This window comes from Fukomys damarensis, unplaced genomic scaffold, assembly GCF_012274545.1.
Source record: "Fukomys damarensis isolate Sample0158 unplaced genomic scaffold, DMR_v1.0_HiC HiC_scaffold_16, whole genome shotgun sequence".
Lineage (NCBI taxonomy): Eukaryota > Metazoa > Chordata > Mammalia > Rodentia > Bathyergidae > Fukomys > Fukomys damarensis.
In genome coordinates this window covers 87,342,931-87,363,198 of record NW_022900928.1, presented here as the reverse complement: position 1 = coordinate 87,363,198, position 20,268 = coordinate 87,342,931, and the positions used below count along the sequence as shown (strand labels likewise).

General features: G+C 40.6%; 1 protein-coding gene across 2 annotated transcripts in view; it reads left to right on the top strand.

Moving 5' to 3' along the window:
- Actr3b (actin related protein 3B) overlaps window positions 1–20,268 on the top strand; it is a 131,248-nt gene that overhangs the window by 18,913 nt on the left and 92,067 nt on the right. The window contains exon 5 of one of the 2 annotated variants that reach the window (XM_010641456.1): window positions 15,980–17,109. The exons of the other annotated variant lie outside the window; for it this stretch is intronic. Within the exon in view, the coding sequence (XP_010639758.1) occupies window positions 15,980–16,692 (713 nt within the window). The 3' untranslated portion in view covers window positions 16,693–17,109. Of the gene's footprint in view, window positions 1–15,979; window positions 17,110–20,268 lie in introns of those variants that run through there. 2 annotated transcript variants of the gene reach the window in all.

Genomic DNA, 20,268 nt, shown 5'->3' with positions numbered 1-20,268 from the left:
CTCCCTTTTTTTTTTCTTTTTTTTTTTTTTTGAGACAGGGTCTTGCTGTGTAGCCCACCTGGCCTTAAACTCATGGTGATCTTCTTGCCTCAATCTGCTTAGTGCTGGGATTACAGGCATGTGCCACCACACCTGGCTAAGATTTTCCATTTTGCAAGATGAAAGAGTTCTAGAGACCTGTTTTACATCAATATGAAAATACACTTAACATTACTGAGGTGTACACTTAAAAATATGTAAGATGGGAGGCCAGAGATTCAGCTCAGTGGTTCTGCTGCCTGCCTCGCAAACTCAAGGGCCCAAGTTTAATCCCCAGTACTCCCAAAAAATGTGTAAGATGGTAAGGTTTATGGGGTGTGTGTGTGTGTGTGTGTGTGTGTGTGTGTGTGTGTGTGTGTGTTAATTTTGGCTGTATGTAAAAGTCTTTCTACACTGTTGGTGGAAATGTACACTAATACAAGAACCATGGAAATCAGTATGCAGATTCCTTAAAAAACTAAAACCAGGTCGGGCGTGGAGGCGCACACCTGTAATCCCAGCACTCGGGAGGCTGAGGCAGGAGGATCGCTGTGAGTTCGAGACCAGCCTGGGCTACATAGTGAGTTCCAGGTCAGTCTCAACTACATAGTGAGACCCTGTCTCAAAAAAACAAACAAACAAACAAAAAACCAAAAGCCAGAAATAACATTTGACCCAGCTTTTCCCCATCTAGGTGTCTTCCAAAAAGAGTTAAAGACATCATATTGTAGTGATACATGCATACCTATTCTCTTAGTTGCTTTCTCATGGCTGGGACAAATTATCTGACACCCACAAGTTAAAAAAGGAAAGGTTTATTTTAGCTCAGAGTTTGTAGAGGTTTCAGCCTGGAGTTGGCCGACTCCAAAGCAGGGCAACATGGCACAGGGGCACAGGAGTGGAGAAACAGTCCATGGCAGGGTTAGCAGGAAGCAACGAGCCTTCCTTCTTTTTTATTCTATCCAGGCAACAAGCCTATTGGTTGCTTCCACCCATACCCAGAGTGGGTCTTCCCTCTTCAGTAAGTCCATCATCCATACCCAGAACTATACTAAACCAGTCAGTTCATTGATTTAATATTATACTCATGATCCAGTCACCTCCCAAAAGCCCTATCTGTGAGCTCATGAGGCTTTGGGGGACAGCTTATACATCATATGTAGCCCTAACACCCATGATTATTAGCAGCACAATTCATAATAGCTAATTTTTTTTTCTTTGTACCAGAGATTGAACTTGAGATCTTGTGCTTGCAAGGCAGGTACGGTGCCACTGAGCTAAATCCCCAGCTCCATATAGCTAAACCTTGGAAGTAGCCCATATGTTCCTCCAAAGATGAATGGACAAAGAAAGTGTTGTCTTTTTTGTTTTTGTTTTTGAGAAAGTCTTGCTGTGTAGTTCTGGCTGGCCTCAAACTCTCAAGTGATCCTCCTGCCTCAGCCTCTTAAGTACTGAGATTACAGACATGTGCCATCATTCCTGGCTTGACAAAGAAAATATATTTTACACACAATGTCATATATTCTTAACACATACACACAAAGTCCTTTCTCTCTGATAATAACTTCTGTCTTAAAGAAATTGTTTTGTCTTATAACAGTATAGCAACTTCAAATCTCCTTTGGTTATTATTTGCATAGTATCTCTTATTCTTTTCAGCCTGTTTAGAATTTGGATCCTAAAGTGTATGTATGTGTAGTAGGCAGCCTACATTTGCATCATGGGCTTTTTTGTTTTTATTCTTTATTCCATTTTTCTGATCTCTGCCTTTTGATTGGACACTTTCATTCATTTATAATTAGTGTAATTACCAATGAAATAAAGTTTGTGACTATTGTTTTGCTGTTTTTTTATGTCTTCTGTCTTTTCTATTTCCCTATCTCCTCAATTATTGTTTTGTGTTAAGTATTTGGTAGTGTACTATTCTAACTCCCTTGTCATTCTCATCATGGTTTTTGTTTTTTAACTGTTTTCCTAATCATTGCCCTGGGATTACAATTAACATCTTAAATTGTAAGAATATAGTTGTAATTTTAATAGTTTATAAAGACTTTACTACTGTATAGATCTTTTCCTCCCTCTACTTCTTTGTACTATTACTGATTATATCTTTATACATTGTATGCCCAACACATTTAATATTACTACTCAATTAAAATAATTAAGATTAGTAATAGCTATTTCCTAAATCAGGTAGATGAAATAATTGCAAACAAAAAACATAGGGCCGGGGATTTAGCTCAGTGGCATTATGCCTGCCTGGTAAGTGCAAGGTCCTGAGTTCAATCCCACTACCAGAAGACAACAACAACAAAACAAACACAGAACATAAATATCTATGCTGTCTTTAATACGTATTTTTGTGGTTATATTTACCTGTGTTCACTCTTTCCTCATCTCATTTTGAGTAACTCCCTGCCAAAGACTGGATTCCCTGTGGTATTGCTTGTATAGAAGATGTGCTAACTGCAGATCTCCCTAAACCAGTGATGGCAAACCTCTTAGAGCTTTCAAATGATACAAACAGCCCACTGTGGCACATGCCATGGGTTCACCCACACTGCCCTAAACTGTCAATAATAAAATATGAATTTTGACCAAATGTGCTAGATAAAAACGTTCAACTTTGTATTCTCTCTATAGAAGTCTGTTGTTAAGGTAAACCTTATGAAACTGACATTAACATGCTAAAAAAATCAACGTTTTGTAGTACTACTACATTAGAAAATTTATTATAGAAACTTTGGAAACCACTACTATGTTTAGTTAACAAAATGTTTATTTAAGATTGCCATAGATCTGTAGTTGTAAAACGAGTTAAAATAAATATCCTTTGGAACAATAGCAGACATAATTCTTGGATTATATGGATTAGTTATCAGAAATTGTTATAGGGAATCTTAAGTTGAAGTAGTAAGATATTTAAGGGTTTAAGAACTTATATCATGGCAAATTATTTTAGTGCTGTTTTGAGTAGTAGTTATTTACTACCATATATAAATTAATACTTTAATACTGTAATGATTACAGTCTGCAAATTGAACATAATTATTTTTGTTCTTTTTTTCTGATACTGAGGATCCAACTCAAGACCTTGCACTTGTGAGGTAGGCACAGCACCACTGAGCTAAATCCCCAGCCCCTCAACATATTTCTTATAAAATTAGTAGGCTGGTACTAAAATGGTATATTTTTTGGCATTTCTTTATGTTCCTTATTTTGAAGGAGCTTTAAATTTATAGGTCTTTCTGATGATATGTTACTCCAACTCCTATCGCATCTGTTTTTTTTTTTTTTTTTTTTTTTTTTTTTTTTTTTTTTTAAATTTTGTACTCATGATCAAATACAGGACCTTGTGCTTGCAAGGCAGGTACGGTGCCACTGAACTATATCCTTGGCCCTATGGTAAGAGTGTCAGGGAGAAACCATCCAGATTTTTTGATTTAGTTTAAATTTCTCAAGTGCCAAACCATACTTACTTTCTTTACTATAATTTGACCTATTCAGTACTTCAGCTGAACAAGGGTGATATTTTTTTGTAACAGTGCACTGAAACATGTGAGATAGTAACTACAAATTTAGTTGAAAGAATCATGTCCTTTCTATAGCACATAATGTTTGAACATGTTTCTTTTCTTTTTCTTTTTTTTCTTTTTTTGTAATGGGATTGAACTCAGGACTGCACTTGCAAGGCAGACACAGTGTGACTGAGTTATATCCATGGCCCCTAAACCTGATTTTTTATATTAATGTCTAAACAGTGCACGTTTATAAAATCACTGTAACTGATTTATTGTTTAACATATTTGTATGGACTTCAGTTCAAGGATCTTAGTGATAAAATTTGTGTATCACTTGGCAAGATTTACATTTACATTAACATTCCAGTTGTTGGAATTATCTTTCTTATACCTGGTTTACAAGGAGAGAGTGTTGTTATCTGCACATTAAACTGTTTGTTTGGTACTGGGAGTCGAACTCAGCACTTGTCAGGCAGATGCTGTGCCACTGAGCTACTTCCTGGGCACATGCACAGTAATCTTTTAACTTTAAACTTCTTTGCTTCATTTACACACATGCCAACCCAAGGGTTTAACAAATCCATGTACTTATCTCAGGTGTGTCATAGCTTATGGATTTAAAAATCTTTGTTGAACCATTTAAGCCAGTGCTTTCAAGTACTGTGTCTTTTTGACTAATGTCGAAAGATGTTTACCATTACTACTCCCTCTTCAAGAAAATTTTCATTGTTTCTGAGGGTTCCACAAATACCAGAGATCTTTCACAGTTACTTTCTGACCAATTTTATACATTTTTTTCTTTTCATTAAAAATATTACATGTTTGCAGTACACAATGATTACATTTATTATGGGGAGTTTGTACATGTCCATAACACATCTTTTTTTTGAGTGGGTACTGGGGCTAAAATTTAGAGCCTTGCGCTTGAGAGGCAGGTGTGGTGCCACTGAGCTAAATCCCCGGCCCTACGTAACACATCTTAATTATTTTTTAGCTCCTCCCATCCCTACCTGCTCCTTTTTTGTGACAGGGTCTTACTCTGTAATTCAGGCTGGGCTTGAACTCATATAGCCCAGGTTTTCCTTGAACTTGTGGCTGAGTGCTGGGATCATAGGTGTGTGCCACTATGCCCAGCTCTCCATTACTTTTTGTTTGTTTGTTTTCTTGAGTCAGGGTCTCACTGTGTAGTTGAGACTGACCTGGAACTCACTATGTAGCCCAAGCTGGTCTTGAACTCACAGCGATCCTCCTGCCTCAGCATCCTGAGTCCTGGGATTACAGGTGTATGCTACCACGCTTGGCTCTCTTTAATTCTTGATCCTCTTCCTATTTGAAAGAGCTCTGTTTCTATTTTTCTGTGATTCCCTCTTCTTAATTCTCCCCCCATCTCTTGAGTTTTGTGCATCTCTTTTATCTGCAGAGGTCTTCCCCCTTTTTCCTAGAAATTGTTACATTTCTTACTGTAAATGATCTTCATTGACCCTCCACCTTTATGAAACTATTTCATTTTTTACTTTTAGAATAATGAAGTGAAAGGGCCTGAAAGGAAATGAGCTGAAACAGGAGCATCTGAGGCAAGGCTTTATTGGGGGAAAGAGCTGCCAAGCTGCCTTGAGCAATGGTGAGAGAGTGCACGAGGTTGGCAACGTGGAGCTTATATAGGGTTTTGTAGTTGGGAGAGTATCCTGGAGGGCTGGGGATGGGGTGGCAGGTGATTGGAAGGGGAGGGTCACTGGGGTAGCAGGATGGAGCAACAAGTTAGGTTTTGCTTCTCCAGAGGTGTTAGATTTTACTTTCCTGAAGTGGTTCATTTCTCATAAGCAGGAGCCCTTTTAGAATGTAGGATTGTTGGGGCCATTTTGTCTGGTAGAGAACTCTGTCAGGGTGGAGGGGGAGCAGATTTAGCTCAGTGGCACCATGCCTGCCTTGCAAGCTTAAGGTCCTGAATTCAATCCCTGGTATTGGGAGGATCAAAGTTTGAGCCCAACCAAAACAACTTAGAGATTTACTCCCTGTCTCAAAAGAAGAAAAAATTAGATGTAGCCCAGTTCAGTGGCCCTGCCCAGTATCGCAGAACCAACCAGCCAGCCAGTAAACAAGCCAAATAATGAGGTAAGCCATAGTGACTATTTTCTGATCACTCGTGTTCGCTGACATCCTGCAGTTTGGTTTCTGTCTTTGCCTTTACTCTAAAAGTAGTGCTTTTTTACTCTATCTTCTGAATATCTTAACATTTGGTTCACAAAGTATTATTTATGTTAAATGTGGCTTTGCAGATTATAGATTACTATTCTTGATATAGGGGGAATAGATGTAACTCCCAAACCTGCTAGACCCAAAGCTCAAGTTCATGTTCTCTAAAGTCATCTAGGAAAAGTGGAGGTTCAGAGTAGGAAAAATTTATTGAGAGAGATAGCTTCTGTGTAAGAGACAGAAGGGGAACTGGAAAGTGGGTTGCCTACTCACCCAGCTTCTCAAAGGTGTTTTATGGGACAAATCTACAAGGTGAGGCAGTTAAAGGTGGGAAAAAACTGTTGACAAATACTAAGATTACAAGTACAGTGGCTTAGGTAATATTGATTAAATGGGGATCCAATGGGAAGCAAGCCACATAGAAAGTATACAAGGAAAGGGCAAGGATTTTTTGGTAAGAGTAGGTCAGGGTTCTTTCTTGGAAGAGCTTGGTCCCTCACCCAGGTGATAGATACCTATTTCAAATATCAATCACTACTATTCATCTTATGTGGACATGGTAGTTTCTCTTTTAAATGCTACCCTTCAGTGATTGTGTCTTGATTGTCCTCCATGTTGGTGCTTTGCAGGCTGGCCCTGCCTATAAGATACCTAATTAACTTACCTATCTACACTGTTCCCCCCTTGAAGTATCCCTAACTGCTTTGAGAAGGAAAGGGTTGAAGACTGTTCTGGCTACTTCCAGCTGAAGAGAGTTGTAGTTGTGATTGGCAGTCAGAGTTACGCTAAAGAGTAACTATCTAAAGGCCCTAGATAGGTGCCAGACGTTGTCATTTGGGTAGACACAGCTTTGAGTCTGGAGGAGACAAAGCCAAAGAAACAGTTAAGAATACATGGATCGAGGGCCAGGGATTTACCTCAGTGGTGGTGCTGTCTGCCTTATAAACAAACACAAGGTCCTGAGTTTGATCCCTGGTAACAACAACAAAAACAAAAAACTTGGGCCAAGTAATAAGATCAGCAGGATTGTTATGAATATAGCCAATAAGTGTTTCCACCAGGAGGATCTAGTAATAGCCTCCCACAAAGAGGATAAAGAGAAGGTCCAGGGGACTTTAGAATCTGACACAGCATTAACTCTCATCTAATATCTTTAGTGGTATAAACTATACTAATATATTTTAACAGTCATGAATTTTTTACAAGATCAGTCCGGTGGATCCTGGTAAAAGTCTAGCACATTTGTCATTGGTTCCATCAGTAGGACCGCTTGGAGTATGGCAGCCTTTAGCAAGAATAAACAAAATTTTTGAGGAATTAAGCCATGTATTATCTAAGCATGAACATTAGAATGGAAGGGGAGATTGGGGAGAGAGTCACACTTAGACACTGAAATAGTGATCATAACCTGATGGCTCTTAGACTCTTACTGAGTTTATCTATAAGTCTGATATTTTGTCATAAGTCTCATAAGTGTTATCAGCTACTGGTATAGCTGGAAGCTGCCAAAAGGGGTCAGCAATTGGAGCACCTTTTTATATCTAACTTTATTACTATGGCATTGTTTTTATACCTCTTTTGGTTATTATTTTCTGCTGAGTGTTTAAGACCAAGTGAGAGTGAAACCTGTGTCAATCAGTATGAACCTCTTGCTGTCTATCAAGGTCAGTTAAGTGTCCTCAGGTGTTACTTTGGACTCATGCATAGAGCCTCTTAGCTCCTGTATCATCATCAGCCATCAAGATGGGTCATTTCCTTGCTTGATCATGTTGCTTTCAGTAAAAGTTTGGGAGACTTTTCTCTCTTGGTGTGACCCTCCTTTGGCATACAGTACATTTTTCTTTGGGCATCTAGCAGTCTCCCTGCTTAGGAGGTTGGGTGACTTAGCAAAGATATATGTAGGAGCCTGTAGGAAAGGTTCCCTCATGTCCTAGATCATTACTGACCTTGAGGGGCCAGGGCCAAAATATTGGCTATCCTCTTATCTTAGCCCAGTTACCTTTCTAGTTTTAGTCTCCAAATTTTAGTTGTTGAATACTCAGAAGAGAAAATCAGTGACATTAGTAGTGCAGTAGGAGCATTGAGTTTAACTATTATTTTTGTCTAGATGTTAAGCACTTTTGAAATATAAAGCCCAGTTAGAGGACTGTTATTTCTTATTAACCATGGCAGTTTTAGTAGTTGAATCCCTGCAAAATGTTAACAGGCAACACATACATTATATAGAGAAACTTAAGATCAAGAGCCACACATAGTATTTTAGCATGACAATCATGATTATGTTATCTTTGTAACACACTTAAATGTCCATCTTAGTATGAAATAGTCTTAGTCAAACACTTCCATCTGATTACAAGACATTAAATGACACAAAGAAAACTCTTTGTTATCCTTTAATAGAATGCCATCTAAAGTGAAAGCACAGCTGGGGATTTAGCTCAGCAGTTCGGTGGCCTGCCTTGCAAGCGCAAGGACCCGAGTTCAATCCCCGGTACAAAAAAAATAATAATAAAATAAAAAATAAAGTGAAAGCACATATTGACCTATTGACCTTAGAAGTTTATAATGCCTAGCCCTTAATTTTAGTGTGTGACATTGTTCAGACTGTTTGGTGTCTGAGCATCCCTTAGTGCAGTGAGATATATAACTCATACATCAAGTAAGTTTTTAAGAAAAATTATTTTAACTGGTTATCTCATGCTGGCTTGGTACCTCTTATCACAAGTAGCTAGAGTGCAAGAGAAAAGCAGATACCTGAGTTTAAAAAAGATTATTATCATAAACAATATCTTAGAAGACTTGTACACCCAGAAGGCATGATTGTATGTAGTACACCATGAAATAAAAATAAATATCTCAGTTATATGAAATCTTTTGCCCCTTAATTTAGTTTTATGCCACGAGCACTCTGCGGTCACTGTCCTTGGGCAGCCACATGACCTTGCCCTCCTTCCCTCCATCTTTTCATCTGGATGGATCATTTAGCATTGAGCAGTTCCCTCCCTTGAAACCTTTTATCTCCAGCAGTGCTTTTCCTTCTCACTTTTCTGTTACATTTCACTTTTATCTTTTTTTTTTTTTTTTTTTTTTTTTTTTTTTGGTTTTTTGAGACAGGGTCTCACTATGTAGTTCAGACTGCCCTGGAACTCCCTGTGTAGTCCAGGCTGGTCTGAACTCACAGCTATCCTCCTGCCTCAGCCTCCCGAGTGCTGGGATTATCTATCTTTTGCTGGCTGTTCTGTGAAAAATACCAGGAATTAAGTTTTGGGCCTTTTCTTAATTTTAGGTCCAAGCCCATCCATCACAGATAATCTTCTGTTTGCTCGCTATTATTTCTGTGTCGATTACTCCCAGATTGCTCTCTCCAGCCCCATGAGCATCTTGAATCTTAAATCGTAGTGGCTGTAAGATACTTTAAAATTTTTGACTCCTAAAGATACATCAAAACATGCTAATTTGAGAGTTAATTTTTAGTGTTATTTTCTTATTTTGACACATAATAGTACATATTTATGGCGTATAGAGTTGTGATATGTGTATACAATGTATATATGTACATGTAAGTCAGAGTGATTAGCATTTCTGTCACCTCAAATGTCTGTCCTTTTTTTGTTTTGGGAATTTTGTAGATAGAGAAGTTAATTAGATACCTTATAGGCAGTTAGACACGGCTAGCCCTTGAGGAACCAACATGGAGGACAATCAAGACACATTTACTTGGGCCCGGGATTTATTTAGCTCAGTGGTTCCAGCTCAGTGGTTCCGCCACCTGCCTTGTAAGCACAAGGTCCCGAGTTCAATCCCTGGTACCAAAAAAACAAAAGCAAAAAAAAAAAAAGTAACACATTTACAGGGGGCTGGGGATTTGGCTCAGTGGTGCCTGTCCCGAAAGCCCAAGGTTGTGAGTTAGATCCCCTGGTACCAAAGAAAAGGTCACATTCACTAAAGGCCAACATTGTAAAAGAAAAGAAACTACCACACCCACATAGGATGAACAGAAGTGATTGATGTTCTAAACAGGTATTTTATCACCTGGATGAGGGACCAAGATCTTCCAAGAAAGATCCCTGACCCACCCTTACCAAAAATCCTTGCTCATTCCTTGTATTCTTGCTCAGTGACTTGCTTCCCCAAGGGATCCCCATTTAATGAGTATTACCAAAGTGACTATGCTTGTCATAATCTTATTGGTTGATCACAGTTTTGTCCTCCTTATGATTTTTTATTGGATCAATATCACCTAAGCAACTGTACTTGTAATCTTGCTCATTGGCTATAGTTTTTCCCACTTTGAACTGGCCTCACCTCATGGCTTTGTCCCATTATGATAGCCACCCTGACTCCATTTGTGTGAAGTCAGTAATTCTGGGGGTCACCTTCCCCTCCCCCGTTGGGGAGTCCCTCAGTTGATGTGTGACAGGCTGCAGTAGCCTAAGTGAATCTGCAAATAGTTACCAGGACACCTGTGTAAGTCTGCAACTATGTTATCTTTACTACTTTACACAGAAGACCTGTGTGACATTTTGTTTTGATTAAAAGGTGTGAAACTGCACCTGCCATTGCCCCCACTGACTTAAGTTCTGTTCCTGTGAAGTCCTGCTTGTGCTCCCCTTCTCCCTGAGCCCTCCCCCAAATAGAAGAGCCCTTAAAAGACCCTGCAAACTGCCTTTCCTTTGTTGAGTATTCTCTCCATCAGACGACTTATAAGAAAGAACTCAATGCATTTCTGAGTGTGGTGCATCTCTATTGTTCCAACTCGACTGACTCTATACATAAAACACCTCTGAGAAGCAGGTCAGTGGGTAACTCATTTTCTGGTCCCCTTTCTGTCTCTCTTAGACAGAAGCTATCTTTCTCTCAATAACTTCATTGTTCTTAGAATTCATTCTTTGATTTTAGAGAACATGAACTTGGAATTCAGATATCTAGCAGGTTTGGGAATTACATGTATTCCCTCATATATCAGGAAGACTCAAAGGCCAGGAATTTAGCTCAGTGATTCTGCTGCCTGCCTTGCAAGCGCAAGGACCCGAGTTCAATCCCCGGTACCAAAAAAAACCTCAAAATTTTATAGATGTTTTGAAATATATAGTAAATTATTGTTAATTGTTGTCACCCCAATGTTCTATAGAACACTATGATCTAGTCTTCCTCTCTAACTATATTTTTGTGGCTGTTAACCAGCCTTTATCCTTTCTCCCTCTTTTCCTTCGTAGCCTCTGGAAACCGCTATGCTGCTTTCCTATTTTTTGGTGGTGGTGGTGCTGGGGATTGAACACAAGGCTTTCAGATTGAATTACTTCCCTAGACTGACTATGTGTGTTATCTATTATTATTTTGAGACAGTCTTACTAGGTTGTCCAGACAATATGTAACTTGTGGTGCTCCTGACAGACGAATGCCACCATGCCCAGCTTCTGCTCTGTGCTGTGAGGTCATGTTTAAACTTCTATATCTGAGTGAGGTATTTGTTTATCTTTCTGTACCTGGCTTATTTCACTAAACATCCTCTATTATAAGTAAAGGGCCAGGGATTTAGCTCTGTGGTGCTGCCACCTGCCTTGCAAGTGGAAGTTCCTGAGTTCGATCCCTGGTACAAAAAAAAAAAAAAATTTTTTTTACAGATGCATTGCTGTTAATCCCTCTCAAATACATGTCCTTGCTTCCGACACAAGGGACCACCAGATCCCATTGTTCTTGCCACTTCCTGAAGCAGTCTGGAAGTCCTCATGTTTATAGAGTGTGATTTAAAAAAAAAAATACAGTGAATGCTGCTGCCAAGAGCCACCCAACAGAAAGGCAAGCTGGTAAAAAGTTGTGTCCTCATCCACCTTATTCACTAATATGGCAGCATGAGACTTCTAGCTCTTCCCCAAAGTCAAAATGATCATGAAAGGTGAGGGCTTTGAATCAATTCAGGACATTTTGGCAGCTGGGACAGTGCAACCAAACACAGAAAAGAAGTGTGTTTGAAGGGAGAGAAGGATTTTGAGGTGATTAATACCAATGTGTGTCTTACTGTAATAGATTTATTAACAAATTATGCTTCATTATATTTTCAGTCACACCTCATCCTTTCCTGTCTCTGGGATTTACCTCTCAGATTGAAGAGCTGACTACTGAAATGTCAGTCCACTTGGCCTCTGGAAGGAGGGCACTGCACTGGGCAGTCTGTTGCTGTTCATGCTTTGCATCTTGTCTGTGCCCTGGGCCAAACCTTAGTCTCAGGCTGTCTCACCTATAGGACAAGGCCGCACATGCCCAACATGTGACTTTCCTACAAGATGTTTTCTCTCCGCCTGCCCCCCAAAAAGTTTCCTTTCCAAATGTCATGTTCTGGGCCTTTAGCCTTCACCAATGAGAATTTACATTTGTATTCTCTCTCTCTCTTTTTTTTTTTTTTTTTTTTTTTTTTGAGGCCAGATCTCACTGTGTAGTCAAGACTGACCTGGAACTTACTTTGTAGCCCAGGCTGCTCTTGAACTCACAGTGATCCTTCTGCCTCAGCCTCCTGAGTGCTGGAATTACAGGCATGCGCCACCACATCCGGCTACATTTGCCTTTGGTCCGTCAAGAGAATCTCAAGAAAGTAATTTGATGAAGCACTTTGAGAAGATACTGTGTTTTGTGCTGGGAATAGAATATTCAAGACCCAGCCTTAAACTGATAGGAAGTAGAAGCAAATGACTGATAATTACATAGAGTGTTGGGGTTACAGGAGACTTGAAGGTGACCTGCTGCTGTTCAGTCCCTTCTGGCTGCTTCCCTGGGGGAAAGGAGACAAAAGATGTGCACAGTCTGCCTTTGGTTTCCCCATCATGCTTCTCTGTGGTCCGTGGTGTCTTTAATTTCTCTAAACTGTTTTCATCTCTCGCAGATATTGCTATTGGTGCTGCATTCATATTTCCTCACCTGGTGCACGAAGTTTACTGTTCCACGGTACAGATCAGTGAAAGGCTTTGCTGCGGAAGGCTTCCACAGGCTCCTCTGTGATAAGCAGCAGAGGCCATCTGAACTGGCAGCTTTATGTAGCCTTGCTCTCTGTTAACTCTTTTAGGAGGCAGGGTCTTGCTGTGTTGCCCAAGCTGGTCTCAAACTCATAGGCTGCAGTTATCTCCCTGCCTTTGCTTTCCACAATTTTTGGGACTGAACCTGTTATGTTAGCTTTTTTTTGGTTTTTTGGGACAGGGTCTCACTACGTAGTAGAGACTGACCTGGAACTCACTTATATAGCCCAGGCTGGTCTTGAACTCACAGCGATCCTCCTGCCTCAGCCTCCTGAGTGCTGGGATTACAGGCATGTGCCACCATGCCCAGTTTATGTTAGCTTTTAATAAGAGTATTCAGGAGCAGTTGTTAATATGAAAATAGTTTTACTCCTTGAGACTGGAATCTTTTTTCCTTTTTTTTTGTACTGGGGATTGAACTTTGAACCTTGTTGCCTGCAAGGCAGGCTTGTGGTGTCACTGAGCTAAATCCACAGCTCTGAAATCTTTTTTTGAAATTAGTTTTAATATAAATTTAGAATTTCAAATTGTGTATAATATTTTTGAAGTTAGGAGACGTTTTATATACTATCTTTTCTTTTTTTCTGTGACAGGGTCTCATTATGTAGCTCAGCCTGGCCTTGAACTATGTATTCCAGCCTGGCCTGGAACTCTGGTGAATTATGGCTCAGCCTGGCCTTGAACTATGTATTCCAGCCTGGCCTGGAACTCTGGTGATTCTCCTGCCTCAGCCTCCCAAGTTCTGGGATTATGAGCACGTACCACCACGCCTGGCTTACGTACCAAATATATGATAGCAACATACTAGGCTTTTGAAACTTTTTAAATGGATGTGTAATTCCACATATTTATGGGATACAATTTAGATTTTTCAGTACATATGTACCTTATGTGATGATTTTGGATAATAGGCATATCTATCACCTTAACATTATTTCTTTATGGTAAGGCTGGCCTCAAACGTGCAGTGATCCTCCTACCTCAGCCTCCCGAATACAGGCATGTGCCACCACACCTGGCTTCCTTCTTACTCTTTTGAAACATATAGTTCACTATTGTTAACTGTAGTTACCCTATTATGTAATCGAACACTAGAATTTATTTCTCCTAATTATAACTTTATTCATTAGATTTCTTATTTGTGAATGTTCCAACATCCAATTGTTTTTTAGTAATAATAGGAAATAAAGCAACTGAATTCTTTCTGTAATTTTTCAGGGGCCTAAGTTTCAGCATTTAAAACATGGTGTTTCCAATCAGGTGGTTCAACCATAAGTTAATGATGAGCAAGAATTGGAACATTAGCCTTGGGCGTATATTTTGAAAAGTTCTGGAAACAGACTCATTATTACAGGTGTTGTTTGTTTCATTTAACTGTGCTGCTTCTAATGAGAGTTATTAGAATCTATATATAAAGAGATTTGGAGTCTTTCAGAGATCACAGCTGAGCACAGTGGTGTACACCTGTGAGCCCCGCACTCAGGAGGCTGAGGCAGGAGGATCACAGCAAAGCTCAAAGCCAGCCTGAAGTACATGGTGAGACCCTGTCTCAAAAAAGCCCGCATCATAATACAATAATAATAAAGTTGACAGTAGTTGACTTTGATTCTTAATACTAGACTAGTTTATAATGCAGCTGGATATCATTGTAAGTGATGTCCCAATAGCAGAGAGTAACCACATAAGCCAGTGTGGATATGTGGAAGGTGTTTGCAGTTGAGGGGCGCTTCTGGCATCCAGAGCCTGAGAGCCATGGGCCCTCATCATCTGTAGCACACAAAACTGCTAAGTCGAGATTCACTGTGTGTAGTCTTAACAGCGCAAGAAACCAGACTAGGGATTGTGCTCCCTGACAGGTAACAGGAGCCCACCTGAGTGGCTAACCCTCAAGAGGCTTGGCTGTTCCCCTCAGGAGAGGCACTGTGGCAGGCGCACTTCCCAAGTGCTGGGCACCACCTGTTCTCCTGCCCCTCTACCCTCGGACCAGGGAGGAGAGGGTCAGAAGTCATGCCTGAGTGGGATGCTGACTCAGATCTGCAGCAATGATGTCACGTTGTCAATGGCTCCCGTTCTGTTACCCAGCAACCCCACTTTACATGAAAAGTCATCATCAATGAAGATACATTACCTTCTCCTACAAATTGGGGTTTGTGCTGTAGGAAGAAGGAGAGCATGGCTATGGGGTGATCAGCACAGAGCCATGTGGGCTGTTGTGGGCAGGAGGCCTTTGAAAAGCCTCACCATGTTAAATGTGAGCCCCTGTGGACCCAGCCCCAGGAGATTCCTCTGCTCTCCTTTCAACCTCTTTAAAAACTTTTCTTTTCTTTTTTTTTTTTTTGCTACTGGGAATCAAACTCAGGACCTTGTGCTTGTGAGGCAGGTGTAGTGCCACTGAGTTAAATCCCTGGCCCCTAAAACCTTTTCTTGATGCTCATTAGTAGCTGATTCCTGAGCTGGGGCTGAACTTGGTAGTAGAGCATTTGCCTAAAGTGCCCAACTTCTGGGTTTTATCCCCAGCACCACAAAAACCAAAATACTGAAAGGTGAACTCCTTACTCAGAGATGAGATAATTTCCTTATTTGTATTTCCCTATACATGGAATATCAAAAATGCACTGAATGTCTTAAAAATTTTTAAAGTTTATTACCGTAAAAGATACATTGCCATGAATGCCCCGCAGAATCTGGCCTCTCACTTGAAACGCACTGATCCCACCATTCTTGCCACTTTCTGAGCAGTTCTGAAAGTCCTCTTCCATGAGTGTCTTGTACTGTTGTGCTTGCCTTGATGTCCTGAACTGATCCAGAACATTTACCACTCATGGCTATTTTGACTTTGAGAAATACCCAGAAGCCCGGTATGTAAGGTGGGTGAGGGCATAGTGTCCTGTTATAAGCCTGCCTTTCATTTGGATGGCACTTGGCAGCTACGTTCACCAGTTTTGAGCACACTCGAGAACTGCTTCAGAAAGTGGCAAGAATGATGGAACAGTTGTGCTTGAAGTGAGGGGAAGTACCTTGAGAGGGATTCATGCACTGTCTACTATAATACATTTTTAAAAGAATTTAAACATTCACCATATATTTTGATCATCCTTTGTACAGATCCAGTTTGGCAGATGCATACAGATTTTCATTCTCGTTCCATTGTATTCCTTTCTAAACCTTTTTGCAAACTTTTTCTTTGTAGCCTGCTTTTGTGCTGCTGCACTCTGACTGACATTTTAAAATTTTACACAGGTCATATTCTTGAATTTCACGGTGCAGAGGGAACAGGAAAAACAGAAATGCTTTATCATTTAACAGCACGATGTATACTTCCAAAATCAGAAGGTGGACTGGAACTAGAGGTCTTGTTTATTGATACAGATTACCACTTTGACATGCTTCGGCTTGTTACAATTCTTGAACATAGACTGTCTCAAAGCTCAGAAGAAATAATAAAACATTGCCTTGGAAGATTTTTTTTAGTCTGTTGCAACAGTAGCACCCAGCTGCTGCTCACACTTCATTCACTAGAAGCTTTGCTATGTAGTCACCCCTCTCTATGCGTTTTGATTCTGGATACCCTGTCCGCTTTCTACTGGATAGATCGTGTCAACGGAGGGGAGAGTGTTACTTCACAGGAGTCTACTCTGAAGAAATGTGCTCAGGTTCTAGAAAGACTCGTCAGTGAGTACCGCTTGGTTCTTTTCGCAACAACACAGAGTATAATGCAGAAAACCTCGAACTCACCAGAAGGGCCTGCTTCGACATGTCAGCGTCTGGACATCAACTACAGACCTTATCTCTGCAAGGCCTGGCAACAAGTGGTAAAGCAGAGAATATTTTTCTCCAAACAAGATGATCCTAAAAGCTGCAAACAATTCTCATTAGTGTCTTGCCATTCAAAAAGTAACAGTTCAAAAAAACATTTGTTTGTTATTGGAGAAAGTGGGGTTGAGTTTTGTTGACATATGTTACACAATAGCCTTTTGCAAGCCACAGTCATTAAAGGTTTCTTACAGTCTAAAGCGGTTTGAGTCCGAAGTGTCAAATGGTATGGGGGTGGTGGTATTAACATAATAGTATTTCTACACTGAATAGATTTCTCTTTCAGCCAAATTTGTGGTCCTACCTTAGCATCCCAAATGCTGGGATTACTTGCATGTACCGCCTTGCCCAGCTTTCAGTTTTGTAATTCTTTACTGTTATTATTGTCCTCAGTACCTTTAAGAAATTATTCTTATGTTTTATGTAGTTTTGCTAAATGTTTTCAGGGGAAGGTTTGTTCCTCTCTATTCTGCTGTTTTCAGAAGTTATCCAAATCCAGCAAGGTGTGGTGGTGCACCCACTCAGGAGGCTGAGGCAGGAGGATCATTGTGAGTTTGAGGCCAGCCTAGACTACATAGTTCAAGGCCAGCCTGAACTACATGGCGAGATCTTGTCTCAAACAAAACAAAAAAACATATAAATGTAGCTTCATTAAACTTAATGGTGCCCGGTGTGGTGGTGCATGCCTGTAATCTCAGCTCTCCAGAGGCTGAGGCAGGAAGATCACTGTGATTTTGAGACAAGCCTTAATGCCAGCCTGAACTACATAGACTCTGTCTCAAAAATAAATAAGTTAGGAACTGGGCATGTGGCACACACCTATAATCCCAGCACTTGAGAGGCTGAGACACGAGGATTGCTTCAAGTTCAAGACCAGCCTGAGCTACATGGCAAGACCTTGTCTCAAAAACAAGAGAGAAGGAAAAAGAATAAAATTTGTGTCTTTACCATATAAACTAGTAGTAAATAAAACCCGGTGTTTTTAAAATTTAATGTCACTTTCTGTTTCTTTTATCTTACTGGAAAAGATGCTATGAAAGAACTTTGTAAATAACTGAGAAGCGAAGCAGATGGCCAGACAGTGTAGAAGAAAAGATCTGATTAATCCACAAACTGCATAGTTCACCTGAACAAAGGAGAGGAAAGAAACTTCCCTCAAATTAGGCGAGCCAGACATTCTTCTTCTTAAAGGGCAACCCCATTTCCTTCATTACATGCTATTTCTCCCCTGAAGCAAATGTCTCTTTATGGAAAGACTAAAGTAATGAGGTTCACCATCAGGTGTCACCAGGCTTGTTCCTGACTCCGTGTCCTGGGGTGGACAGACCATATGTTAAACTGGGGCTAGGCGGCACCAGGCAACCTCATAGGCAGGATTGGAGCTGAGTCGCAGTTCAAACTAAGTGCAGCTCTAGCCTGGCTGGGTGAGCAGCCAGACAGGACGCCGAGAAGGAGGCTGGGTGGGATTGGCAGACAAGTGGGCCATAGCACCTGGCAAGGTGCTGGCAGCTGGAAGTATGTGGTGAGATCTCACAGGCTGGGCAGGCTGCTTTCATTTCCTTCTCATCCCCAGCCAGCCTGGCTCTGGATGGGGTCGGCTGCTGTGGCAGAGAGGGATGGGGCTCTGACGTCTCTCCTGATAGAGGCTATCAAGGCACCTAGACCACACTAGCATGGTGTTTCCTAGGGTTGATATGATGTCTCTCCCTAGTTGACAACTTCAGGGCAGGGATGATGTTTGTAGAAAGTATCTCCCAATGTGCTGAAAGAGGACCAGTATTCAAGGAGAGAAATAAGGAAAAAGCCATATATACAGGCTTCTCCTTGCCTCTGATAACCACTGTTTATTGTGACAGGGTCTCACTATGTAACCCAGGCTGGCCTCACACTCTCAGTGATCTTCCTGCCTCAGCCTCCTGAATGTTAGGATTATAGGCAAAAGCCTGGCCTGGAATCTTTTTCTTCTCATACAACTTTAACAAGTAACATATTGAGTTACACTTGCTTTTGCCTCCTTTTGAGGATTTTGCAGAAATGTGATACTGAATTGTCTAACTGCTACAGTCTTATTCAGTGGTGTTTTCTACAACATTTCTCACTGTTTCCCACATTTTACATATCTCCCTAATCTCATTTGAAGTGAGGGATTTGTCCCCCTTTCCTCCTCCTCTGCAGACAAGATCTCCATCACCTCTTGCTGTTGGCACACATCATTCATAATCCGGTAGAGAGAGTGCAAAAAGAACCATTGGCTCAGTTGTATCGTGTGACATTCAGTGTAGTGTGTAGTGTGCTACTCATATTGCAAGATGTCACTTGTTTTATCAAATTAAAATTCATTAGAAATGTTTGGTCCAGCGTCTTGGGGAACACTTGCACAATAAGTTACTCATAAGGCAAGCTTTTCCTGTATTTTCACAGGAGAGTGTTATACCTGAGACAAACGAGGAAACACCCTGCCTTGGTCTGTTGATGTTGCTGTAATGAAATAACTGAGACTGGTTTGCTTCATAAAGAATAGAGGTTTGCTTCCCTGGAGGACAAGGGAACAGTGGTGGCTCTGGTGAGGGCTTCATGTGATGGCAGGACAAAATGGGAATGTGAAAGGGGGGGATGGTGACAGGAAGCAAGAGAACCACTAAAAAGCCAGACATGCTTGTAACAACCTGCTCCTACATACAGCCAGCCCAGTTCTGAGACACCTGACCCACCCCCTGGGAGAGGCATTAATCCCTTCTGAACTGCTACTCCACAATGTGACTGCCCTGCACTTGGGCCTCAGCTGGGAAAGAATCCACTGCTTCTCAGAGCCATTACATCCTCTTCCCAGCATCCAGCACAGGGAACTTCCCGGCACAAACCAGACCTAACCACAGCATGTGCTTTTCAAAAAACTAAGTGATAATATGATTTTATATCAAATTCCATTTTTAAGTACTCGGAAAATTGTGAGATTGAGATGGAATTTCTGTGGATTTCAAATAGCCCTTGTTTTAGTTTCTATAATTTCATACAATAAGTCAAACTCTCCTAAGCAAAGATAGTTCCGCAAGAATTTCAAGATGGTGGTTTATATTCTGCAACTCTACCTCCCACATTTGACCATACGATTCATTTTTTTTGGGTAAACTATTTTATTTGATTTGGTTTGGTTTGTTTGTTTGTTTGAATGCCATTTTTATTATGATCAATTTTTTGTTTGTTTTTTTGTTTTTTGTACCAGAAATCAAACTTGGATCCTTGGACTTGGGAGGCAGGCTGCAGAACCACCGAGCTAAATCCCTGGGCCAACAATATATATTTTTAAGGGTCTCATACAAAGCAAAGTGATAAACAGAAAATTTAGGAGTGTGGTTCATGGAGGGGGATGTTCAGTGAGGGAGATGCAGGTGGCTGCGAGGGATGGTGTTTGTTTTAGTCCTTAAATCAGGAGCTTCTGGTCCTGAGTCTGCACCATTCTGTGCTTCCTAACTCAGATGCATGTGAGATATATTTATAGGACCAGATCTTAGATCAAAATGATTTTAAAAAAATATGAAATACAAACAAAATATGTTTATATGCAAAAATTTTATTTCATTAAAAGACATATTGTGGGGCCAGGGATTTAGTTCAGTGGTTCGGTGGCCTGCCTTGCAAGCGCAAGGACCTGAGTTCAATCCCCGGTACCAAAAAAAACAAAACAAACAAACAAAAAAAGACATATTGTGGGGCCA